The 21,888-nt window shown below is 38.4% G+C and overlaps 1 protein-coding gene across 3 annotated transcripts in view; it reads right to left on the reverse strand.

Moving 5' to 3' along the window:
• The window catches only part of LOC126081623 (24-hydroxycholesterol 7-alpha-hydroxylase), a 104,467-nt gene that overhangs the window by 18,034 nt on the left and 64,545 nt on the right, over positions 1-21,888 (reverse strand). For 2 of the 3 annotated variants that reach the window (XM_049893577.1, XM_049893570.1), the window contains exons 8-10: positions 20,522-20,655; positions 13,191-13,286; positions 12,261-12,349 (exon numbers count right to left, since the gene is read on the reverse strand). In XM_049893577.1, the coding sequence (XP_049749534.1) occupies positions 12,261-12,349; positions 13,191-13,286; positions 20,522-20,655 (319 nt within the window). Of the gene's footprint in view, positions 1-12,260; positions 12,350-12,784; positions 12,849-13,190; positions 13,287-20,521; positions 20,656-21,888 lie in introns of all 3 variants that reach the window. The other variant, XM_049893586.1, reaches the window with a different exon arrangement.

The raw sequence follows: 21,888 nt of genomic DNA on the forward strand, positions 1-21,888 counted from the left end.
TTTGCAGATATATTTAGAAGACAAAACAAAATACCAAATACTGACATATATATATGTGACAATAAAAGTTTTTATGTCAGTGAAAATGAGCTTCACAAATCTGTATTTTTACAGAAGCTGTTTAGAAGCAAAATGAGCTATGTTCATGTTAGGGATGTTTTCCTAATACTTCTAATGTCAAAACAGTGAAAATTATGAAGCAAATTATTTACAACAGATTTATTTTTTACACTTACAGGAACATTACACATCTACAGAGAAAGCTTATTAAAATATAAACACGTTTGAAATTCCTTAAACACTTAGTATCTGTATATTTTCCTCATCTGTAGACACTTGTTCAAAAAACAGTACTTAAAGGCATTGAACATACGAAGTCCTACAAAACAGCCTCATGTTGCTAGTGATACACATGGAGAGATGGAAAAGGTAACAATATAAGATAAAGATGGAAACATGGGGTGGGATTTTGTGGACAGCACTATGACCTAGAATAATATGTGACCTCATGAGGAGGTGAAACTTGAGCTAGAGCTTGATGGAAGGACAGGCTTTAAATAAGTAGACATTTTGAAGGAGAGCATCCAGACCCAGCAAACAGCATGAGCAAAGGGAGGAATGTACACTCCTGTCAGATTATGGAGAGCCTGGACTTCGAGGCTAATAAGTTTGGCCTGTAGGCAGTGGCGCCACAGTATTAACAGAAAGTAAGAAGCAAAGATGATTATTAGAGTTAAAAAATCAGCATTTAGTGGGTAAGATGGATTGAAAGGGGCCATAATAGAGCCATAGAGAAGGGCTAAAAAACTGTAACAAATGTCTGATGCTGAGGCGATGAAGGCCTAGTTTAGGAGATGGGAGGCCCATAAGTCATTGCGGTAGAGTCATTCAGACTCATGACCGCCCCGATGTTACACAGGAGAACTACCCCATAGGGTTTTCAAGTCAAAATGGACTTGATGACAATGGGTTTTAACCTTTACAGATGCAGACTGCCAGGCCTTTCTTCCATGGTGCTGATGGGTGGGTTTGAACCACCTACCTTTAGGTTAGCACCTGATTGCAAACCACTTGGCCTACCCATGGACCTGTGGAAGGATCATGGAAGGCCACAAAGAGGGAGGAGTAAAAGATAACTCCAAAAGCCCAGGAGTCTAGGAGAATAGGGATATGTCTAAGAGATAAAGTTAGTACTGAATTATTCCTACAAGTGGGAGAAAATGATGATTTTAGTTTTAGCTGTCTTGACTTTGAGACTGAATCCCTTCCTTACTTTTAATGAGATAATCTCTTGCTGCTGCTGCTTTTTTTTTTCCTACTGGAAGTCAATGTGGGTAATGCCAGCAAGGACTGGAAAACTGCCACTGTTGCCAAGAGCAGGGGCTCTGAAGTATATTCCTAGTTGCTGCTACCAGCTGCAGCTTATGAAAATAGAATGATCTTGCCCTGGAATTCAGAGAAGGCAGCATACAGGCATAGTTTCACAAGCATTGTACATTGAAGCACAGCTATTAAAGTTAACGGGGAAGTAACTTTTCCCACAACCCCATGCCCCTAAGAAATTGCTTAGGGAAATAAAATCAGTTTGGTGGCAGGATACAGAATAAACTAGACCAGTGGTTCTCAAATTTGAGTGTGCATCAGAATCATGTGGAAGGCTTGTTAAAACAGAGATTGCTGGGCCCCACTCCCAGAGGTTCTGATTCAGTAGGTCTGGGGCAGGGCCCAAGAATTTGCATTTCTCATAAGTCTCCATGTGAGGTAACTACTGGTGGTCTTAAAGCCACACTTTGAGAATCTCTGATATAGAGGAACTTGAAAAGAAAGAAAAAAAAATACATACATATGTTAGAAAATCTAGTTTAGCAACTCTTTGAATTTTAGCATTCCCAAACAAAAACCCACTGCCATACAATTGACTCTGACTCACAGTGGCCCTATAGGACAGAGTAGAACTGCCCCATAGGGTTTCCAAGTCTATAATCTTTGTGGAAGCAGGCTCCCATGCCTTTCTTCTGCCAAAGAGCTGGTGGGTTCAAACCACCAATCTTTCTGTTAGCAGATGAGTGCTTTAACCACTGTGCCACCAGGGCTCCTCATAATTTTAGCATACAATATTAAAATTAACAAAGACTATCTCAGTTACTCATGAAAGACTATGGCTGGGGTACCAAACTTTGTATTAAGAATAACGGTGAGGGCATGATTTGGCAAAGCAGGCAGGTAGATGCTTATACTGTATTAAATAAAGAAAAATTGGAAGAGAGGAATTGGATAAGGGTAAGTCGGAAAAGAAAAGGAGCGCTGATGACACAGTAGTTAAGGGATCCGCTGCTAACAGAAGGGCTGGCAGTTCGAACCCACCAGCCACTCTGTAGTATAAAGATGTGGCAGTCTGTTTCTGTAAAGATTACAGCCTTGGAAACCCTATGGAGCACTTCTACTTCTGTCCTATAGGGTCACTGTGAGTCAGAATCGATGTAAAGGCAATGAGTTTTAAGTTGGAAAAGAAGAAAACACATAAAGAAGAGAAAAAAACAAACCAAACCAAACCCAGTGCCATCGAGTCGATTCCAACTCATAGCGACCCTATAGGACAGAAGAGAACTGCCCTATAGTTTCCAAGGAGCGCCTGGTGGATTTGAACTGCCGACCCTTTGGTTAGCAGCCATAGCACTTAACTACTATGCCACCATATTCAGAAGGGGCGAAAGAAGGTTAAAAAGCAGATGGGAAAGTAGAGAGAAAAAGGCTGATGAACCTCAGGCCTTTCTGATTTGAGGTATTGCTTTCTGTGTCATTAGGAAGATTAGAACTGACTTGGGTTATTATTTTTCAGAGTTGCAGCCAGGATTGTTCTAATGGTGATCTTACAGCTACTCCTGGTAGAAGCAAAGCCCCAAATGCTATGAGGTGGAAATCTGGCCACCTCTTAAAATATCTTATTCAGGAAAATGGGTGAGGGAACAGCACCGACTTCTTTCAATTTTAAGTATTTACCAAATAGAAATGAACGCGTGGTATATTTTAAATTCCAGACCTTCCAGAAAAAATGTAAGAAGTGTCACTCATTATTGTTTTGTTTAGTGTTACATCCCAAGTAAACAAACCTCAGCCCCTTTACAAAAGACAAGCTGTTTAGAAAGCTATTATAATGTTAACACAGTATCTCATGGAGTTCAATAATTCTCTAACGAAAATGTTTGCTTTTAAGGGAATTGTATCAGTTAGGATGTTTTTGGTTGCTAGTGACAGAAAGCCCACATCAAACTGGTTTCTGTATCAAAAGGGAAAGCACTGCCTTAAGTAACTAAAAAACCTTGAGCTAGTGCTGACCTCAGGCAGAGATCACTCCAGCAGCTCAATGATGTTATACCATCAACTGCTGCTCTGCTGCTCTGCTCTACTGTATCAACTACATCCTAACACTGTCTGCTCTTATACTCTCAAAATAGTTGCTAACAGTTTCTGGGGCCAAGCCCTCCTTGTTCACACCCTGGAGGAAATGCTTATTTTGACCCAGAAGTCTCAGCTTGTTAATTGGCCTGTTGAAAACATATGCCAACACCTAAACCAATCACTATGGGAAGGGAGGGAGGGGGAAGGGACAGAATGTGCTGGCTGGTTTAGTGAGCAACGCTCTACCCCTACCGCTGGGGGTAGAGCCAGCACTCCACATGGATCTCCAAATGGAAATCTGGGCTATTACAAAGGGAGAAGGGGGGGATTAGGTAATTGGGAGATAACAACCAATGGGCACCCCGGATGCTCTGCTAAGCCAAAACTGAAACCATTCCTGAAGCCCACTTTTCAGACAAAGATTAGACAGGCTTACAAAACAAAAAATAACATACGTGAGGAGTGTGCTTCTTAGTTCAATAAAATATATGAAAGCAAATGGACAACTTCTGTACAAAAGCAGGATGAGAAGGCAGGAAAGGACAGGAACTGGATGAATGGACACAGGGAACCCCATGTAGAAAGGGGGAGCATGCTGTCACATTGTGGGGATCGCAACCAATGTCACAAAACAATATGTGTATACATTTTTTAATAAGAAATTAACTTGAGCTGTAAACTTTCCCCTAAAGCATGCACATGAGTGCACACACACACACACAAAAAAAACAGTGGGCACTATTGTGATATATTACAGCTTTAATTCTAGTTCTCTTTTCCTAGGAACTAAGAACAACTGGTAGAGTCCCTGAGTGGTGTGGATAGTTAAGTGCTTGACGACTAGCTGAAAGGTTAGCGGTTCAGATCCACCCAGAAGTACCTTGGAAAAAAGGCCTAGCGATCTGCTTTCAAAATGTCACAGCCTTGAAAACCCTATGGAGCAGTTCTAATCTGTACACCTGGGGTTGCCATGACTAGGAATCCACTCAACAGCAACTAACAATAGCAGGAAGAAAAACTGAGACACCGCACTTGAGGGAAATGACTCAGTTTGATGAGGTGAGAAAGTCCATTAAAAAAAAAAGGGGGGGGCGGGGGATAGGAAATATCCAGCCAAAAGCATCATTTCTTTCTCTCCATAGACAGAAATCTTGTCCAGGTATTCTCTGTACTATAGAGGGGCTAGAGATCTATTTTCTAAATAAAAGCAAAAGGGGGTCCTTTCTCAAATTTTTTGCTCAGAAGTGAACTTGTTTGTTTAGATGCACTCTGGCATAAGTATGTTTTCAATCACTCTTGAACTGCTTCTTCTGTTCTTGACAGACTTAAATCTTTCCCTCATAACGAAGTGTCAAAATGAAATAGCCCGGAAAGTGATGGCTGCAATTTTCCCAATGGTTTCTGTGCTCCTTTGAGCAAGTCATGGCTCTTTGGGAAAGCATGGCAAAAATGAATAAAGGATTCTGTTAGCCTGTCTCAGAGTCTGGGAATTAACTATATCGACCCCCTTACAACCTTATTCCTTGCCCCTTTTATATATTCTCCCCATGTGTATACTACAGTGAAAATGTTAGGAAACAATTATATAAGTAAATATAGTTCATCTGATTCTATTTAATAGGAATTGAGGGAAAGTCTTTGTTGAGGTAACAAATTCCTTAAAACAAATTGAATTTTCGACTTCTCACGAAATCCATGTAGATTTGATTTTGCTCACCCCTCAAAAGCAATCAGCTATTTCTAAGTATTAATGAGAGGAAGGCTTTTTATAACACTTCTCAAATACAGCAAGATTTGCAAAGATATTTTACTGAATAAGACACCAACTCTTAAGAATATATTACAGTAGTCCCCCCTTATCCAGTTTCACTTTTTGCCATTGCAGTTAACTGTGCGGTCCAAAAATATTAAATGGAAAATCCTAGAAATAAACAATTCATAAGTTTTAAATTGCGAGCCATTCTGAGTAGTGTGATGAAATCTTGTGCCACCCCACCCAGGGTGTCAATCATCCCTTTGTCCAGTGCATCCACACTCTATACATTACCCGCCGGTTAGTCACTTAGTAGTCTTCTTTCTCTGTTACCAGATTAACTGTCAAGATATCGCAGTGCTTGTGTTCAAGTAACCCTTATTTCACTTAATAATGGCCCCAAAGGTCAAGAGTAGTGATGCTGGCAATTCAGATATGCCAAAGAGAAGTCCTAAAGTGCTTCCTTTAAGTGAAAAGATAAAAGTTCTTGACTTAATAAGAAAAAAAATTGTAGGTTGAGGTTGCTAAGATCTGCATTCACGTAACTTTTATTACAGTATGTTATGAACTAAATTGTGTCCCCCCAAAATGTGTGTCAATTTGGCTAGGCCATGATTTCCAATATTGTGTGATTATCTACCATTTTATCATCTGATGTGATTTTCCTATGTGTTGTAAATCCTGCCTATGATGTTAAAGAGGCAGGATTAGAGGCAGTTACAATAGTGAGGCATGACTCGATCTATAAGATTAGGTTGCATCTTAAGTCAATACCTTTTGAGGTATAAGAGAAGGGAGCAGAGAGATTAGGGCGGGGGGGGAGGGGGGAAAGGTCTCATATCACCAAGAAAGCAGTGCTGGGAGCAGAGCACATCCTTTGGACCTGCGGTTCCTGTGTTGAGAAGCTCCTAGACCAGGGGAAGATTGATGACAAGGATCTTCCCCCAGAACTGACAGAGACAGAAAGCCTTCCTGTAGAGCTGGCACCCTGAATTTGGACTTCTAGCCTACTAGACTGTGAGAGAATAAATTTCTCTTCATTAAAGCCATCCACTTATGGTATTTCTGTTATAGCAGCACTCGATGACTAAGACACAGTATATTGTTATATCTGTTCCATTTTATTACTGGTTATTGCTAATCTCGTACTGTGCTTAATTTATAAATTAAACTTTATTATAGGTATGTACGTATAGGGGAAAAAAAACAGCATATACAGGGTTTGGTAATATTCATGGTTTCAGGCATCCACTGGCGATCTGGGAACATATCCCCTTACTGCATCTTTAAAATAGATATATAGAAACAACTGTACTTAGAGTTTCACAAATCCCAAATATATAGTTTACCCTGTATCGTTAATACATAGGTACATTACATTCCTACGAACACTTAATTTTTCTCCTCAATGTCTGATTCCATAGTATCTCTGGAGGTTGTCTTTGGAAGAAGATTTTCTGAAGGTAAAGCAAATTTTAAGTAATAAGGGAAAAGTTATGATAGAGACAGCATGATGAAAATAAGAATAGTACATGAAGCCCCAGAAGTAACAGGATACTTAATTTGTTAACTTCACTGAAGGCTGATACCTGAATGTGGACTCTTGCGTGAACTCTAGGCTCTCAATAAATGTTTGCTAAATAAATAGATGGATATCCATTACTGTCTGGAAGAAATAATAATATAAACAATGTAAAATTGGAGAAAATTTTTGTCAGTTTTCTTGGAAGTGGCCAACTGCCACTTTCGTCCCAAGTTTAACTCCTCTATTAAAGTCACCCTGTGTTTCTCCTGTAATTGTGCTTTCTTCTATGTTGTTCATTGATTATTCCCATCTAGTCCACGAAGGCTTTTCTATCCCCTTCCTCCAAACTCCTATGACAGTTATTACATATATGAGTCATCTAGCATTTCTCATATGCCATCTTGTGCTGTTAAGTAGCATTTTTTGTCATGTTGCTATGTCCCATCTCCCCAACTACATTATAAGGGATTCAGGAGTGTTATGCATCTATGAAGCTCCCCAGTGTTTCAAAAAGTGACTTGAGTTAGAATATGAGCTCTTTGGAGGAAGAAAAATGATCATCTGGTTTGTTTCCCAAGGTAACTCCAGTTTCTAGAAACCTTCCTGACACATATCATGCCCCCAATAAATATTTATTGCATGAAAAAATGGTCATATCAATATTAGGTGCTCAAGAAATGTTAGGTAGGATAATAAAAAATAAATAAATGAATGAACTAACTAATCTACCATCAATTGGACCTATGCTTTAAATTAACTTTCCAAAAGCTATGTGATTCTCAGTAGTTATTTGAGATAAGTCTATTACTTTGAGGCCTAGCACTGCCCTAAGATACATGACGGACCAGAAACAAAACACCCACTGCTGTTGAGTTGATTTGACTCATAGAGACCCTACAGGACAGAGTAGAACTGCCCCATAGGGTTTCCAAGGCTGTAAATCTTTATGGTAGCAGACTGCCACATCTTTCTCCTGAAGAGTGGCTGGTGGGTTTGAACCACAGACCTCTTAGTTAGTAGTCGAGTGCTTTAACCACTGCACCACCAGGGTTCCTATGAGGATCCAGTCACCAAAAATAAAACTAGAAATCACAGTTCCTATTCCCCAGGCATCCACACTTCATTTCCATTTCTCAAGCACTGTAACTTTATTCTTATGACTCCGTCTTCTTAACCAAGGATGCCTTTTTCTAAGAGTGTTAATCTTGCCAAGTCAGGGCTATTGTTTTACACTGGAATTTAACCCATTTTAATTCATATAATGATAGAGCCAACCAGGCATCTTCTTGCAGGGATGAGAACCAGGGAAAATCAAGCTTATTGGGATAGTACATCCCTTGTGCTAAAATCATGAACTCTCAAAGAGTTTTTCTCACACTGGAAATCTCATCTTGTTCCTCCATTTAAATCTCATAGTCTAAAACAGAATTTCCACTGTAATGAAATGTTTTACTTTGCATGCTACTAGTGCTGAAAAAGTTTGGTGGTTCCTGCTACTTTCTCCTGTTTGTTTTTCTGTAAAGTCACCAGACGTCTCGAGCTAAAGAATTCCTGGTAAGATTTTCCTTTCCATGTGTACCCAGGATCTTCCCTGCTATTTTCAGAGCTCCCACTATTATTAAGAGTAGGAACTACAGCTCTTCCATTTTGATCTTTAGTTGGCAGCCAATGGCAACAAAGAGTACTTATTATTTAGTAAACTCAGCAAAACCCTCTGAGTTCACTTGTGAGAGGGACTCTCATACTGCCTCAGTGGCCTGAGCTCCAAGACCTAACAGCTGCAAGGACACAAGATTATGTGTTCACGGCAAATTTTGATCAGTGACATTACAGGCAACTTTCTTTGACTCACTGAATATTTGGTACATGAGAAAATATATTGGCTCCTGGTATATAAACTAAGAATGGGTATGATTTTCTGGAGATTATATTAAGGGTTTATGGGATTAAATTTCTAGGGGAAAGATCTATCTTGGTATATAGTGTCCTAATGAAGTCACTCATGTTTGTTTCTGTCTGTCTTTAAAAACAAAACGTTTTATGGGTTGGCTGTTTAAAATAAGAGAAAATGAGAATTAAGGGCTTTTTTACAACAGACACTTAATAGAAAACTACACTTAATGAGCAAGGAACAGCTGGTGGATTTGAACTGCCAACCTTTTTTTGGCTCATAGCCGTAGCACGCCGTGGTTCTTAACCACTGCACCACCAGGGCCCAAAAAACAAGAGAAAACTAGAATTAAGGGCTTTTTAAAACAGAAACTTCATAGAAAACTATAATTAATAAGTTTTTTATTGTCATATTTATTCAATAGATATGGTTTTATGATATATATTTTGCCACACCTCAAAGGAAAACGTAACATGTTGTGCCCAAAATAACTCATGTGCCTGATTTTCCTATTTCCACCATCTCTTCCAGCCACTGAGATTCAAAGCTACAGTTTACCTCAAATTCTTCTCCACTGATCCCCACTTATTTTCAAAATCTGGTAGGTTCTACTACTCCATGTATCTCACATGGAATATTATCACGACCACATAACGTAAGTCATGTCCTACCCTAATCCATTCTACCCACCCTGATTACTCTGCTATCATCCCTTACCCAGAACCTTTGAATGCTTCATTAGTGCCTAGTGAGCTGAGTACAAACTCCTAAACCAAGCATTAAGGGGCCTTTCCAATTTGGCCAATGTACCTTTTCAGCCTTATTTCCCACCACTCCTCTACCTGTAATCTGGTCCCGATACCTGTGTTTAATGACCCTTCGCTCATTTTGTTTTCTCAGTTTGGAAAATCGTCCAGCCCTTCAACAGCCACTTTTCCCAGAAAATGTTCTAAGGCCACCTTGACTAGAGGTACCTCTCTGTTGAATCTCCACAGTGTGGCACTTGGGTGTCTCTCATCCTGCATTCTTTGCATTTACTTGTGAATCTGGTGTCCTCCTTGCCTTCACCAAAATGTCATCTGTTGAGGGCTGAGAACATGTCTTACTCATGTATGGAGCCTTTGCATATAGTAAGAGCTCAGTGAATTTTTAAAATATTCGGCTTCTGTATAAATAAGATACTATTGATTGAGTTGAAGTATCAAGTTGTTGTTGTTATTAGGTGCCGTCAAGTCGGTTCCTACTTATAGTGACCCTATGTACAACAGAACAAAACACTGCCCGGTCCTACACTATCCTCACAATCGTTGCTATGTTTGAGCCCACTGTTGCAGCCACAGTGTCAATTCATCTCCCTGAGGGTCTTCCTCTTTTTTGCTAACCCTCTACTCTACCAATCACGATGTCCTTCTTCAGGGACTGGTCTCTCCTGATAACACGTCCGAAGTACATGAGATGAAGTCTCGCCATCCTTGTTTCTAAGGAAAATTCTGGCTGTACTTCTTCCAGGACAGATTTGTCTTGGAAGTGGTTCCTCTTTTTTGTACCCCTTACTGTGAATCTCACAGCCCCTCTTAGAAACAATAAAAAACCTTAGAAACAATAGTCATCAGTTAATCCTTAACCATTGGCCCATACTACATGCGTCATCGCAAAGCATTTCAGTCCTTGATTTAAAATACTTCTAGCTCGCTTTCAATGAGAGTTATAATAAACTCTTTAGTTGCTATGTAAAATACATGGCAAAGGAATTGGAAAAAGTAACGGTTTCTATTGCTTTTAGAACTGTTTTAAGAACTGTTTCCCTAAAGTGAAAGTAATATAGAGGAGGATGAACTTTGTTGTTACTGTTTGTTACACTAATACCCCTACAGTATCTGACATTCAATTACAAAGCACAATTTTGGTGTTTTTTTGATGGGTGTTATCAGCATGTTTCCAGCTCTAAACAATGGAATTCCCAACCCAAACCACCTAAAAAAATACGGACATTTATTATCTAACACAGCAAGAAGTAGATGAACATTTCAAGACTAATGAATTCAGTGATTCAAATATATGGACCTGGTTTTTCCATTTTTAAGGTCCACAGACTCTGCATCATCCTAAGACTTGTTCCTCTGGGACTCATTGCTAATAACAGCTGGGGTTACACGCTTTTGTGTTCACACCCAATGGGAAAGGATGACAGAGACCTGTCTCCTAACTGTGGGAGAAAAGTCTCTCCCAGTTTAGGTAACTGTCTACCCCCCAAAACAAACAAAACCCATTGCCATTTAGTGGATTCTGACTCATAGCAACCCCACAGGACAGAGCAGAATTGCACTACAGGGTTTCCAAGGAGCAGCTGATGGATTCAAACTGCCAACCTTTTGGTTAGCAGCCAAGCTCTTACCACCGCATCACCAGGGCTCCAACTGCCTACCCCAGGACAAAGAATTGTCTCCAGGGAAATACTAGACATCAATCTGCTTAGGCTTAGGTTTCTGGAATAATTTTTAAAAAGGGGGATAGAATTCCTATGGTTGGCTTAGACTAATTAGGAGCAACCTGGGAGGAGAGGTATGAATCACTAGCAACATATTGGCATAAAACAAGGGAGGGCTAGAATGGATGCTGTAGAAGTAAGTCATAATTGCAAATATGAATTTTCATTACTGTTCAAACAGAGCAACTGACATCTTCAAGCAAGAAACACCAAATATTCAGATATAAGATTTTAAAAGGATGTATACATTCATTGAGTAAGATTTTATTACAAATAATAGTACCAACATTTCTCCAACAGAATTATTACCAGCAAAGAAACGGGACATATTTAATACAGACTGTAAGTTCTGTGAAGTCAGGGACCATGTCTGTCTTCGTCAGTGCCCTATCCCGGATGCTTAGTACAGGAACTGGCACAGGCCAGATGTTCAAAAACATTTGCTACTTGGATAAATAAACCTAAAATAACTTTCAGTAAATGATGGACACATGCAGTAGAACAGGGCATCACACGAAAAAGAAACTTAACTATACAAGGTACCAAAGGAAAACATTTTACAAAAAACAAACTAAAGATGTTCTATAACCCCAGCCACCATCCTTGATAATGCTGTATTTAAAGAAATATTATACTTCAAATTTTATTTATTATTATTATTACTTTTTTATTTTAAGGAGCCCTGATAGCACAACAGTTAAGCACTCAGCTGCCAACCAAAAAGGTTGGCAGTTCGAACCTACCCAGAGGCTCTGTAAGAAAAACACGGCGATCTGCTCCTGTAAAGACTACAGCCTAGAAAAGCCTATGGGGCAGTTCTACTCTGTTCCATGGGGTTGCTATGAGTTGAAACTGACTTGATGATGCCTAACAACCATAACAATTTTTATTTTAAAAAAGGTAGAACTCTAAACCACTTTTAATTTTCCTTATATGAAAGCTGAGCATTTGAACTATAAGCCCTGTTTTTATCTGGCAGCTGCAAGTATAATATTTTTCTCTCACAAGGTCTATCGGGAGCCACTTTAGACATTCCCACAAAGACAACACATAGTATGACTGACCAATTAAACAAAATGTGGTCTCCTAGATACCCCTGTAGTTTGATAATAAAGAAAAGGGAGATTAAGCCAAAGCCTCCCCCTCTGAACCATCATCTTTCTACAGACTCTCTGGATAAATGTGGCCCAGCTGTCTTACTGACCTTCCAGGACACTGGTACTTCCCACTTCCAAATGCCATGAAGCTGTCCAAGAAAGCATGCTTCTCTAAATTTGCCTTTTTCCAACGTTCCTGTGGGAAGAAAAGCATTTTTTTTTTTTTTTTCAAATCAGCCTTATATAAATAAGCTTAACTTTATTTCTCTAGGCTAAAAATTACCTTGTACAGCTAATCCTTGCATATAAAGTTGCAGGGCTATTGGTAGTTTGTTCCCCCCCGTCCCCACCAACTTGTTATTAATATCAGACACAATTGTGTTTTTGGAACGCACACTTATAAATAAAAGCCTTAAAAAGAATTCTGTTAAGTGGCAAACGTAAATGATAATGTAAATCAACCACAGACTTGACCTCTGAAGTGTAAGACTATTTATAAGAAGGTCTCAGGCTCCATCATAAAACTGCCCTGGGTAATAAGTTTCGTAATAAGACACTGACAGGCCTGCATGTTGGAGAAAGCCTGGGATGCAGTGTGAATACACGTGGATGCCATTTCTGACAATTTTACCTGAAGGCAGAGAACAGGCTAATTGACCTCTTAGGATTCTGTTCAGCCCTGCAACTCCACAGTTCTAAGAAATACCAGAACACAATTTTAATTTGCTTTATTTTTTGTATTCCTTGGAAACCAATAATAGAAGCATTGCCTGAAGAACAGGAAACAAGTCTTCCATCAGAATTAGGCGTATATAACATGCCTTCCTAGTGCAGGTAACTTTTTAAAATTGGGGAAACCAATTCCACAAAGTTTTCTATATTAGTAGTCTAATTTGCACTTTGTAATCAACTTGGTTCTTAGTTACCAAAGAAATATTGTTGCTTAATGATACAGTCCTAGTCAATTTATCAATTCATACTCTGCATAAAAAGACATTAAAATCAAAGGACAACGTATACTGAAAGAGACAACTTACAGGTTTGAATGACTCAGGTTCAGGAAAATACTTTGGATTTCTATGTAGCCAAAATGGAGACAACATTAACAAGTCACCAGAAGGAACAGTGTAATTCTAAGAGAGAAAATAGGTTCCAAATCATTTTTTTTAAATCTGATTTAAAGAGAGTTTGACTCATTAAAAATAATGTTACACCTATATTGTGGCAAAGACATATACATTTTATAACTGATGGTGAGACAATCCAACTCTTTCCCGGATGGGTCATTTCTCCTTTCCCGTTTAGCCAATCACTGCTTTCTACTTCTGATTATCAGTCATGTATGCATACATGCTTGGTTAAACCCATTTCCATCGGGTCAATTTCGACCATAGGACAGAGTAGAACTGCGCCCAAAGGGCTTCCAGGGCTGTAATTCTTACAGAAGCAGACTGCCACATCTTTCTCCTGTGAAGTGGCTGGTGGGTTCCAACTGCTAACTTTATGTATTTGATTATACAGGGTGAAAATATATTTGGTTACACAGGGTGAAAATATCAGGTAAACTTCTAAACTTCAGAATCAAATATGTTGTTGTTGGGTGCTGTTGAGTCGATTTCGACTCATACTGACCCCATGTGGCAGAACAGAACTACTAGATAGGGTTTTCTAGGCTGTAATCTTTATAGGGAAACCCTGCCGGTGTAGTGGTTAAGCGCTATGGCTGCTAACCAAAAGGTAGGCAGTTCAAATCTGCCAGGCGCTCCTTGGAATCTCTACGGGGCAGTTCTACTCTGTCCTATAGGGTCGCTGTGAGTCGGAATCGACTGGAAGGCAGTGGGTTTTTTTTTTTTTTTTTAATCTTTATGGGAAAACCCTGGTGGCGTAGTGGTTAAGTGCTACGGCTGCTAACCAAAAGGTCGGCAGTTTGAACCCACCAGGCACTCCTTGGAAACTCTATGGGGCAGTTCTACTGTGTCCTATAGGGTCGCTATGCGTCAGAATCGGCTCGGTGGCACTGGGTTTTTATGGAATCTTTACGGGAGCGAATCACCAGATCTTTCTTCAGTGTAGCAACTGCGTAGGGTTTAACTGCCAACCTGTTAGCAGCTGAGCGCTTAACTGTTGTGCCACTAGGGTTCCTGATAATCTAGGATAAACCCACTCTAATATAGCTTTTGATATGCAATACTGGGCTTTGCAGCAAGTGCCCCGGTGATGAAAACCACAGTGGATCCCAGACTGGGGAACACTTAACATTACAATATAAATATTTTTTCTTTTTACTGTATGACCATTATGAATAATTTTCCCTCCGATCATGGTTTACTGTTCATCGAGTAGATGAAACCATTATTAATTTAATCATTTCCATGTTTTTTCTGTAATAAATAATGCCATCATCAGTATCTTCTTCCATAAAGTATATTTCATGCAAATTTTTAATATACTCATTCATAAGGCAATGGGCATGTATATTTTTAAAGCTCTTAATACATGTTATTCAACTATATGCTCAAATTTATGGCAAAATATGTTTCTAACTGCAACATATAAGAATGTCAGTTTCATTGCCCTCTTTCTCCGAATCTGACATTTTTAATAGGCTCTTTTTGGTTGCTAGCTAAATCTTTATGACTTCGCTGAACATGTTCTGTGTCAACAAGTTCTCTTCTCCTATCAACTTCTTTGCTCATGTCCTGTCCCCATTAATCTATGTGATATTACTGCTTCACTTATTTATCTGTATGAGTTCTTTAAATATAAAATTATTTACTCATGTGTCTTAATTACATAGATTTTTTTCCTTAATTTCTGGTTTAAATTTAATTTGAGTTATACTTCTAAAATAACATATGCTAAATCTTGATATGATGTAGTCAAATATTCTCATCTTCCTATGATTTTGTTAATTAATTAATAACATAGCCAGTCCTTTTCTCTCTATAGCAGCAGTTCTCACTAAAAAGTCTCCCTAAGACTTTTTCAGAGAGTCCACAAGTCAAAATCATTCCTGGGCAAAAGATCCATTCAAAGTATAATAAAATAAACCAATGGGTTTTAATAAAACTAGGTACAAAATATTCTTTAGATTTCACATCGTAACAAATCTTTAAGAAATTACCACTTGTTAAGTTTTAGTGTAGTATAAAAGAATATCCAGAAATATTTGAAAAGGCTATTAAAATACTCCTCCCTTTTCCACTTATATGTCTATGTGAAGCTGAATTTTCTTCATATCCTCCAACCAAAACATATCACAACAGATTGATTGCAAACACATACATAAGAATCCAGACATCTTCTGTTAAGAAAGTCATTAAATAGATTTGAAAGAATTTAAAATAATGCTATTCTGCATTGATTTTGTTTGAAAAATAGTTATCTTCAGAAAATGATATTATGTTAATAATATATAGTAAGTTTCTTGTTAGTTTTGAATGAATTAAATAAATATTTAAAAATTTTTAAATTTAACTTCTGATACTGTAAATATTGATAGATGTAACAAACATAGACTAAAGCCCTGTGTGGTCCTCAAAAATTGTGAAGAGTCGAAGGGATGTTGGAACCAAAACATTTGAGAACCACTATTCTAGAGGTTTAAAAAATACCCACTTTTAATCAGTCATTCCAAAGCATATATTAATCTCTTCCCTCTTTATTGATTCAAAATGATTCATTTATTTTTTTATTAAATTGTCACATACAAAGGGGTTTGTTTCTTTGCTACTTAACCAGTCTGTTCTGTTGACCTGAATGTCTGGCCTGACACAAGTATCATACTGTTTTAACTGTTGTAGTTTTATAACACGATTTAATACCTTTGAGAAGATAATTAATATTCCCTCATTATTGTTCTTTTTCAACATTTCTTTGTAATTTTTTTCTGGGTATTCTTGCAGATGAAACCAAATTCCTGTTCAGACTGCATGAGGAAAGGGCAGTGGGAGAACATTTCTAGCATTCACTGTAAGAAACCTTGATCAATTGTCCAATGGGAGGGAGAATATGGGCCTCTGTCACTATTTGACATAGATGACTATGTAAAATGTTTTTTATAATCCAATTTCCTGGGAACATATATATAAACTTTAGCAAAGACATTCTACCTGTTTTAAAAAATATATCAAGCTTAAAAGAACCAAATTATTATGACAAACCTGACAAAGGTCTAATCTCTAAAATCTACAGGAAAATCCAACACCTCTACAACAAAAAGACAAAAAATCCAATTAAAAATGGGCAAAGGAAAGTGAACAGACACTTCACAAAAGAAGACATTCAAGTGGCTAACAGACACCTGAGGAAATGCTAGTGATCACTAGCTATTTCCCACCCACTGCAATCAAAACCACAATGAGATACCATCTTACCCCCCGCATTACTGGCATGAATCAAAAAAACAGAAAACAACAAATGCTGGAGAGGCTGCAGGGAGATTGGAACTCTTATTCACTGCTGGTGGGAATACAAAATTGTACAACCATTTTGGAAAACAATATGGAGTTTCCTTAAAAAGCTAGAAAGAGAAATACCATATGATCCAGCAACTCCACTTCTAGGAATATATTCTTGAGAAATAAGAGCTGTCACACGAATAGACATATGCACACCCATGTTCATTGCGGCATTCCTCAAAATAGCAAAAAGATGGAAACAACCTAGATGTCCATCAATAGATGAATGGATAAACAATCTATGGTACATACACACAATGGAATACTACACAATACGATAAGGAACAATGATCAATCTGTGAAGCATCTCACAACATGAATGAATCTGGAGGGCATTACGCTGAGTAAAATAAGTCAATCATGTAAGGACAAATATTGTATGAAACCACTGGTATAAAAACTCATGAAAAGGTTTACACACAAAAAGAAACAGTCTTTGATCACTGCAAGGGAGGGGAGGGGTAGAAGGGAAAAACACTAAATAGACAATAGAGAAGCAGTAACTTTGGTGAAGGGTAAGACAGTACACAATACTGGGGAAGCCAACACAACTTGGTGAGGGCAAGGTCATGAAAGCTCCAAAGACACATCCAAATTCCCTGAGGGACCAAATTAATGGGCTGAGGGCTGTGGAGACCAGAGACTCAGGAAACATCTAGCTCAACTGGCATAATATAGTTTATAAACAAGGTGTTCTACATTCTACTTTGCTGAGTAGTGTCTGGAATCTTAAAAGCTTGTGAGTGGCTAAGATACGCCACTGGTCTCACCCCATCTGGAACAATGGAGAATGAAGAAAACCAAAGACACAAGGGAAAGATTAATCCAAAGGACTAATGGACCACAACTACCACAGCCTCTACCAGACTAAGGCCAGCACAACTACGTGGGACCCAGCTACCACCACCAACTGCTCTGACAAGGATTACAATTAAGGGTCCCAGACAGAGCTGGAGAAAAATACAGAACAAATTTATAACTCAGAAGAAAACAGGCAAGACTTATTGATCTTGGACCACGTTTACCATGGCCTCCACCAGACTGGGTCCAGTAAAACTAGATGGTGCCCAGCTACTACCACTGACTGCTCTGACAGGGATCACAACAGAGGGTCCCGGACAGAGCTGGAGAAAAATGTAGAACAAAATTCTAATTCAAAAAGAAAGACCACACTTGCTGGCCTGACAGAGGCTGGAGAAACCCTGAGAGTATGGCCCCCAGACACGCTTTCAGCTCAGTAATGGGACTACTCCTGAGGTTCACCCTTCAGCCAAAGATTGAACAGGCCCATGGAACAAAACAAGACTAAAGGGATGCACCAGCCCTAGGGTGGGGACAGGAAGGTAAGAGGGAACAGGAATGCTGGTAATAAGGAAGCCAGGGTTGAGAAGGGACAGTGTTCACATGTCATGGGGTTGTTAATCAATGTCATACAACGTGTATACTAACTGTTTGATGAGAAACTAGTTTGTTCTATAAACCTTCATCTAAAGCTTATTTAAAAAAAAAAGACTTACTGATCTGACAGAGACTGGAGAAACCTCAACAGTATGGCCCTCGGACACTCTCTTAGCTCAGTAATGAAATCACTCCTGAGATTCACCCTTCAGCCAAAGATTAGACAGGCCCATAAAACAATACAAGACTAAATATGCACATCAGCCCAGGGGCAAGGACGCAAAGGAAGGAGGGGACAGGAAAGCTGGTATTGGGGAACCTAACGTTGAGAAGGGGAGAATGTTGACATGTCACAGGGCTGGCAACCGATAGTTTTATTGATATAGAAAACTATTCATGAACTATTATTGAATAAAATCAAAGCAGGTTATGAAACAATTAGCATGGTAAGATCTCAATTGAATTCCTAAAAAATGCATATACTAGAGGAAAAACAAATCTGAAATCATAATACCAAAATGTTCACAGCTATCTCTGACTTGTGAAATTTTAAGCAACTTTTTTCCTTTTTACTTCTTTTTATGGCCTCCCTTTTTTCCCTCATTACCATGATTTACCTATTTAATAAGAAAGTAAGGCCGTGCAAGGTATCATTTTTAAGGTTAAAGTCTCAGCTTTGCAGATAGGACTTTATAGTGATTAGTTTTGGTTTCTTAAGAGGAAAGGCTATGTTCATTTTATTTAGAAAAAGTAAATGCAGGAAACACTGAAACTTTCACAAATATTAAAAAAGACAGTGTGAAAAATAATAAAAGGAAATGCTGGGGCATTCTCAGAAGAGAGTAGTCTTAGCACATGTTCGGGGCCACTCTACCACTGAGAAAACCACGGCCAGTTTGGAAGGAGCATAGATATACCTGAGCCTCACGTCCTCTAGGAAGAAAATCTGGTGTGAGGAAGCAGAGGTAAGAGACTATTCATTTTTTCTCATAATACCTTGAATTGTTTTGTGTATCTATTATCTTTAATTAAAAAAAATTTTTTTATAGGGAATTCACAGCTGAGTTTAGCAAGGTTGCAGATACGAAGTCAACACATAAAAATCAACTGTATTTCTATAAACAAGCAATGTACAATTGGAAACCAAAACCTTAAAAATATCATTTATGAGAGCTGCAAAATAAATGATATATTTTAGTTTAAACCTAACAAAATACATATGAGGTCTGTATGCTAAAAACAACAAACAAGATATCCACAAAAAAAAAAAAAAAAAAAAAAAATTAGCCTGTAATTTAGCTAATTATCTACTAACCAGCATGTAACTGAGGTTTAATAAATGTTCAGTAAGAATTACAGTAGCACTCAGGGTAATAAGCCCATTGCTCTACTTAATTGTACCAAGCTGTTTGGCTAATTCCTCTGAAGCCATATTCTTTTTATACTTATAGCTTAACATAATTAATAACTTAATTGCTTAAAATAAAAAACTACCAAAATACCAATAAAACTAAATGCCATAATTTATGTAAAATTAGTTAAACAACCTATGTCTCCTTTGGATTTGGCAAGTTACAACTGTGATAAGCTAGATTTTTGTCTCTTGTCTTCTATCACTGCAAAATTTTCTTGGTTTGATTTCAAGTACTCCGAATCTGTATATAATAAAGTGAATGAGAGTGCAATCTATCTCAATAACGTAGGCCCTAAGTCAAGTCTTTCTTTAAAAAAAAAGCCTTTTTTCTGACTGATTGAGTCACCAAATATTGACCTGAAAGTCTACTTTGGGCACATGCTTTCCATGGCACACTTCAGACTTTTCTCCTACTTTGCTCATAGAAAACACCTCTCTTCCTCACTCAGCTGTGGACTGCCAGTATTAGTTGAGATTATCCATGGCATTTCTGCTACCCGTTCCCATATCTGTGATCTGTGGCCTGGAATTGCCTTGCAGTTATCCACATATCTTCTATTAAGAACTTTCTTTACCCTTTGAATTCCTCAGCCTGTTGCTGCTCAGGGATACTTGTTGATTGTTCTGTGAAGAAGAGACTAAGCAATCCACCTTCTTGATTTAAATAAGATTATACTAATTTGGAAACCCTGGTGGCATAGCGGTTAAGTGCTACGGCTACTAACCAAAAGGTCAGCAGTTTGAATCTGCCAGGCGCTCCTTGTAAACTCTATGGGGCAGTTCTACTCCGCCCTGTAGGGTCGCTATGAGTCAGAATCGACTCAACGGCAGCAGGTTTAATCCTGATACAGAATCCTATGAGCAAAATGGTTATCAAAGGGTTACATTTTAACCCAAATGCCTGTTAGCATATTAAAGAAATGTTAATATGTTGCACAACTCTTATTAGTAACCTCTCCAGGGTCACTTAGTGCTTAATGGAACAAGAAGCTTTGTCTCATAATGTGTGGGCAAAACATGTACTTTTTTTATTTCTAGAAGGCTGGTTATTTTTAAACTAGAAGGCTGGTTATTTTTAAACTAAACCATAACTCACCAAAATTTTGACTGGCTTCACCACCTTTCTAGCAATGACACCAGGGGCTCTTAAACGAATGGTTTCCAAAACACACCACTTAATTAGAAGGAGTTTCTTCAAGTCATCCTCGGACACTTTAATCTTATCTTTTCCTATAAAAAGAGAATTTTAAAAAACGGGTTAAGAGGCCAGAAAGTGATTATCAAATAAGTTTATTGTTACGGATTGAATTGCGTCCCCCCAAAAAATATGTGTTGTAACTCCTAACCTCTATGCCTGTGGTTAGGGGCCCTGGTGGTGTAATGGTTAACCCTTCGGCTGCTAACCAAACGGTTGGCAGTTGGAATCCACCAGCCACTCCTTGGAAACTCTATGGAGCAGTGCTACTCTGTCCTATGGGGTTGCTGTAGGTTGGAATCAACTCAATGGCAACAGGATGCCTGTGGCTATAATACCATTTGGGAATAGATTATCTTTGTTATGTTAATAAGGAAGGTTTAGCATAGGGTGTGTCTTGAGTCAGGCTCTTTTGAGATATAACAGAGATTAAACAAGCAGAGACAGGGTAACAGAGATGCCAAGACACATGGAGATCTCCAAGGAATCAGGAAGCAGAAGCTAAAGAGACAAGAGCCTTCCTCCAGAGCTGACAGAGAGAGAGCTTTCTCCTAGAGCCAGTGCTCTGAATTTGGGCTTCTAGCATCCTCAACAGTGAGAAAATAAATTTCTGTTTGTTAAAGCTATCCACTTGTGGTATTTCTGTTAAGGCAGCACTAGATAACTAAGACACTTATCAGCTTAGGTTACATATTGATTCTGACAGCAAACAGAGTATTAGTGTTAATATTTGCACACCAAATTAAGTCATTTCTTGTTTCTTTATCACTTTCCTGACGGGATGATAAAATTTCTGGTACAGATAATGAAACCAGTGTTGATTACTACAACCTGGTGGATCGGTATCCAACTTTGGTTCTCATAGTTCTGTGGTTATCAAATGACTAAGACAGTCCCTGTCAGAACGGTATTCAATTTTCACTCATCTCATTCTTTCATGTTCAAATTCTCACTCCTCCTAGGGATAAAGCAGTAAGAAATTACCATCAAACACAAAGAGAAAAAGAGATGTGAAATCATCTGGCTGTTTTTATTATTCTGCTACCTTTCCACTGCTGACCCTTTAATTTCATTATTGTTTTTTAATCATTTGTTTAAGAAGGTAAAAAAAAAAAAAAAGACTATACAAGAAAATTAGCAGAACTGAAAGAAAGATTCAACAGAGTAGCAGGATACAAGATAAACATACAAAAATCAGTTGGATTCTTATACACCAATAAAGAGAACTATGAAAAGGAAATCAGGAAAACAATACCATTTATAATATC

This window comes from Elephas maximus, chromosome 1 (assembly GCF_024166365.1).
Source record: "Elephas maximus indicus isolate mEleMax1 chromosome 1, mEleMax1 primary haplotype, whole genome shotgun sequence".
NCBI classification, from domain to species: domain Eukaryota; kingdom Metazoa; phylum Chordata; class Mammalia; order Proboscidea; family Elephantidae; genus Elephas; species Elephas maximus.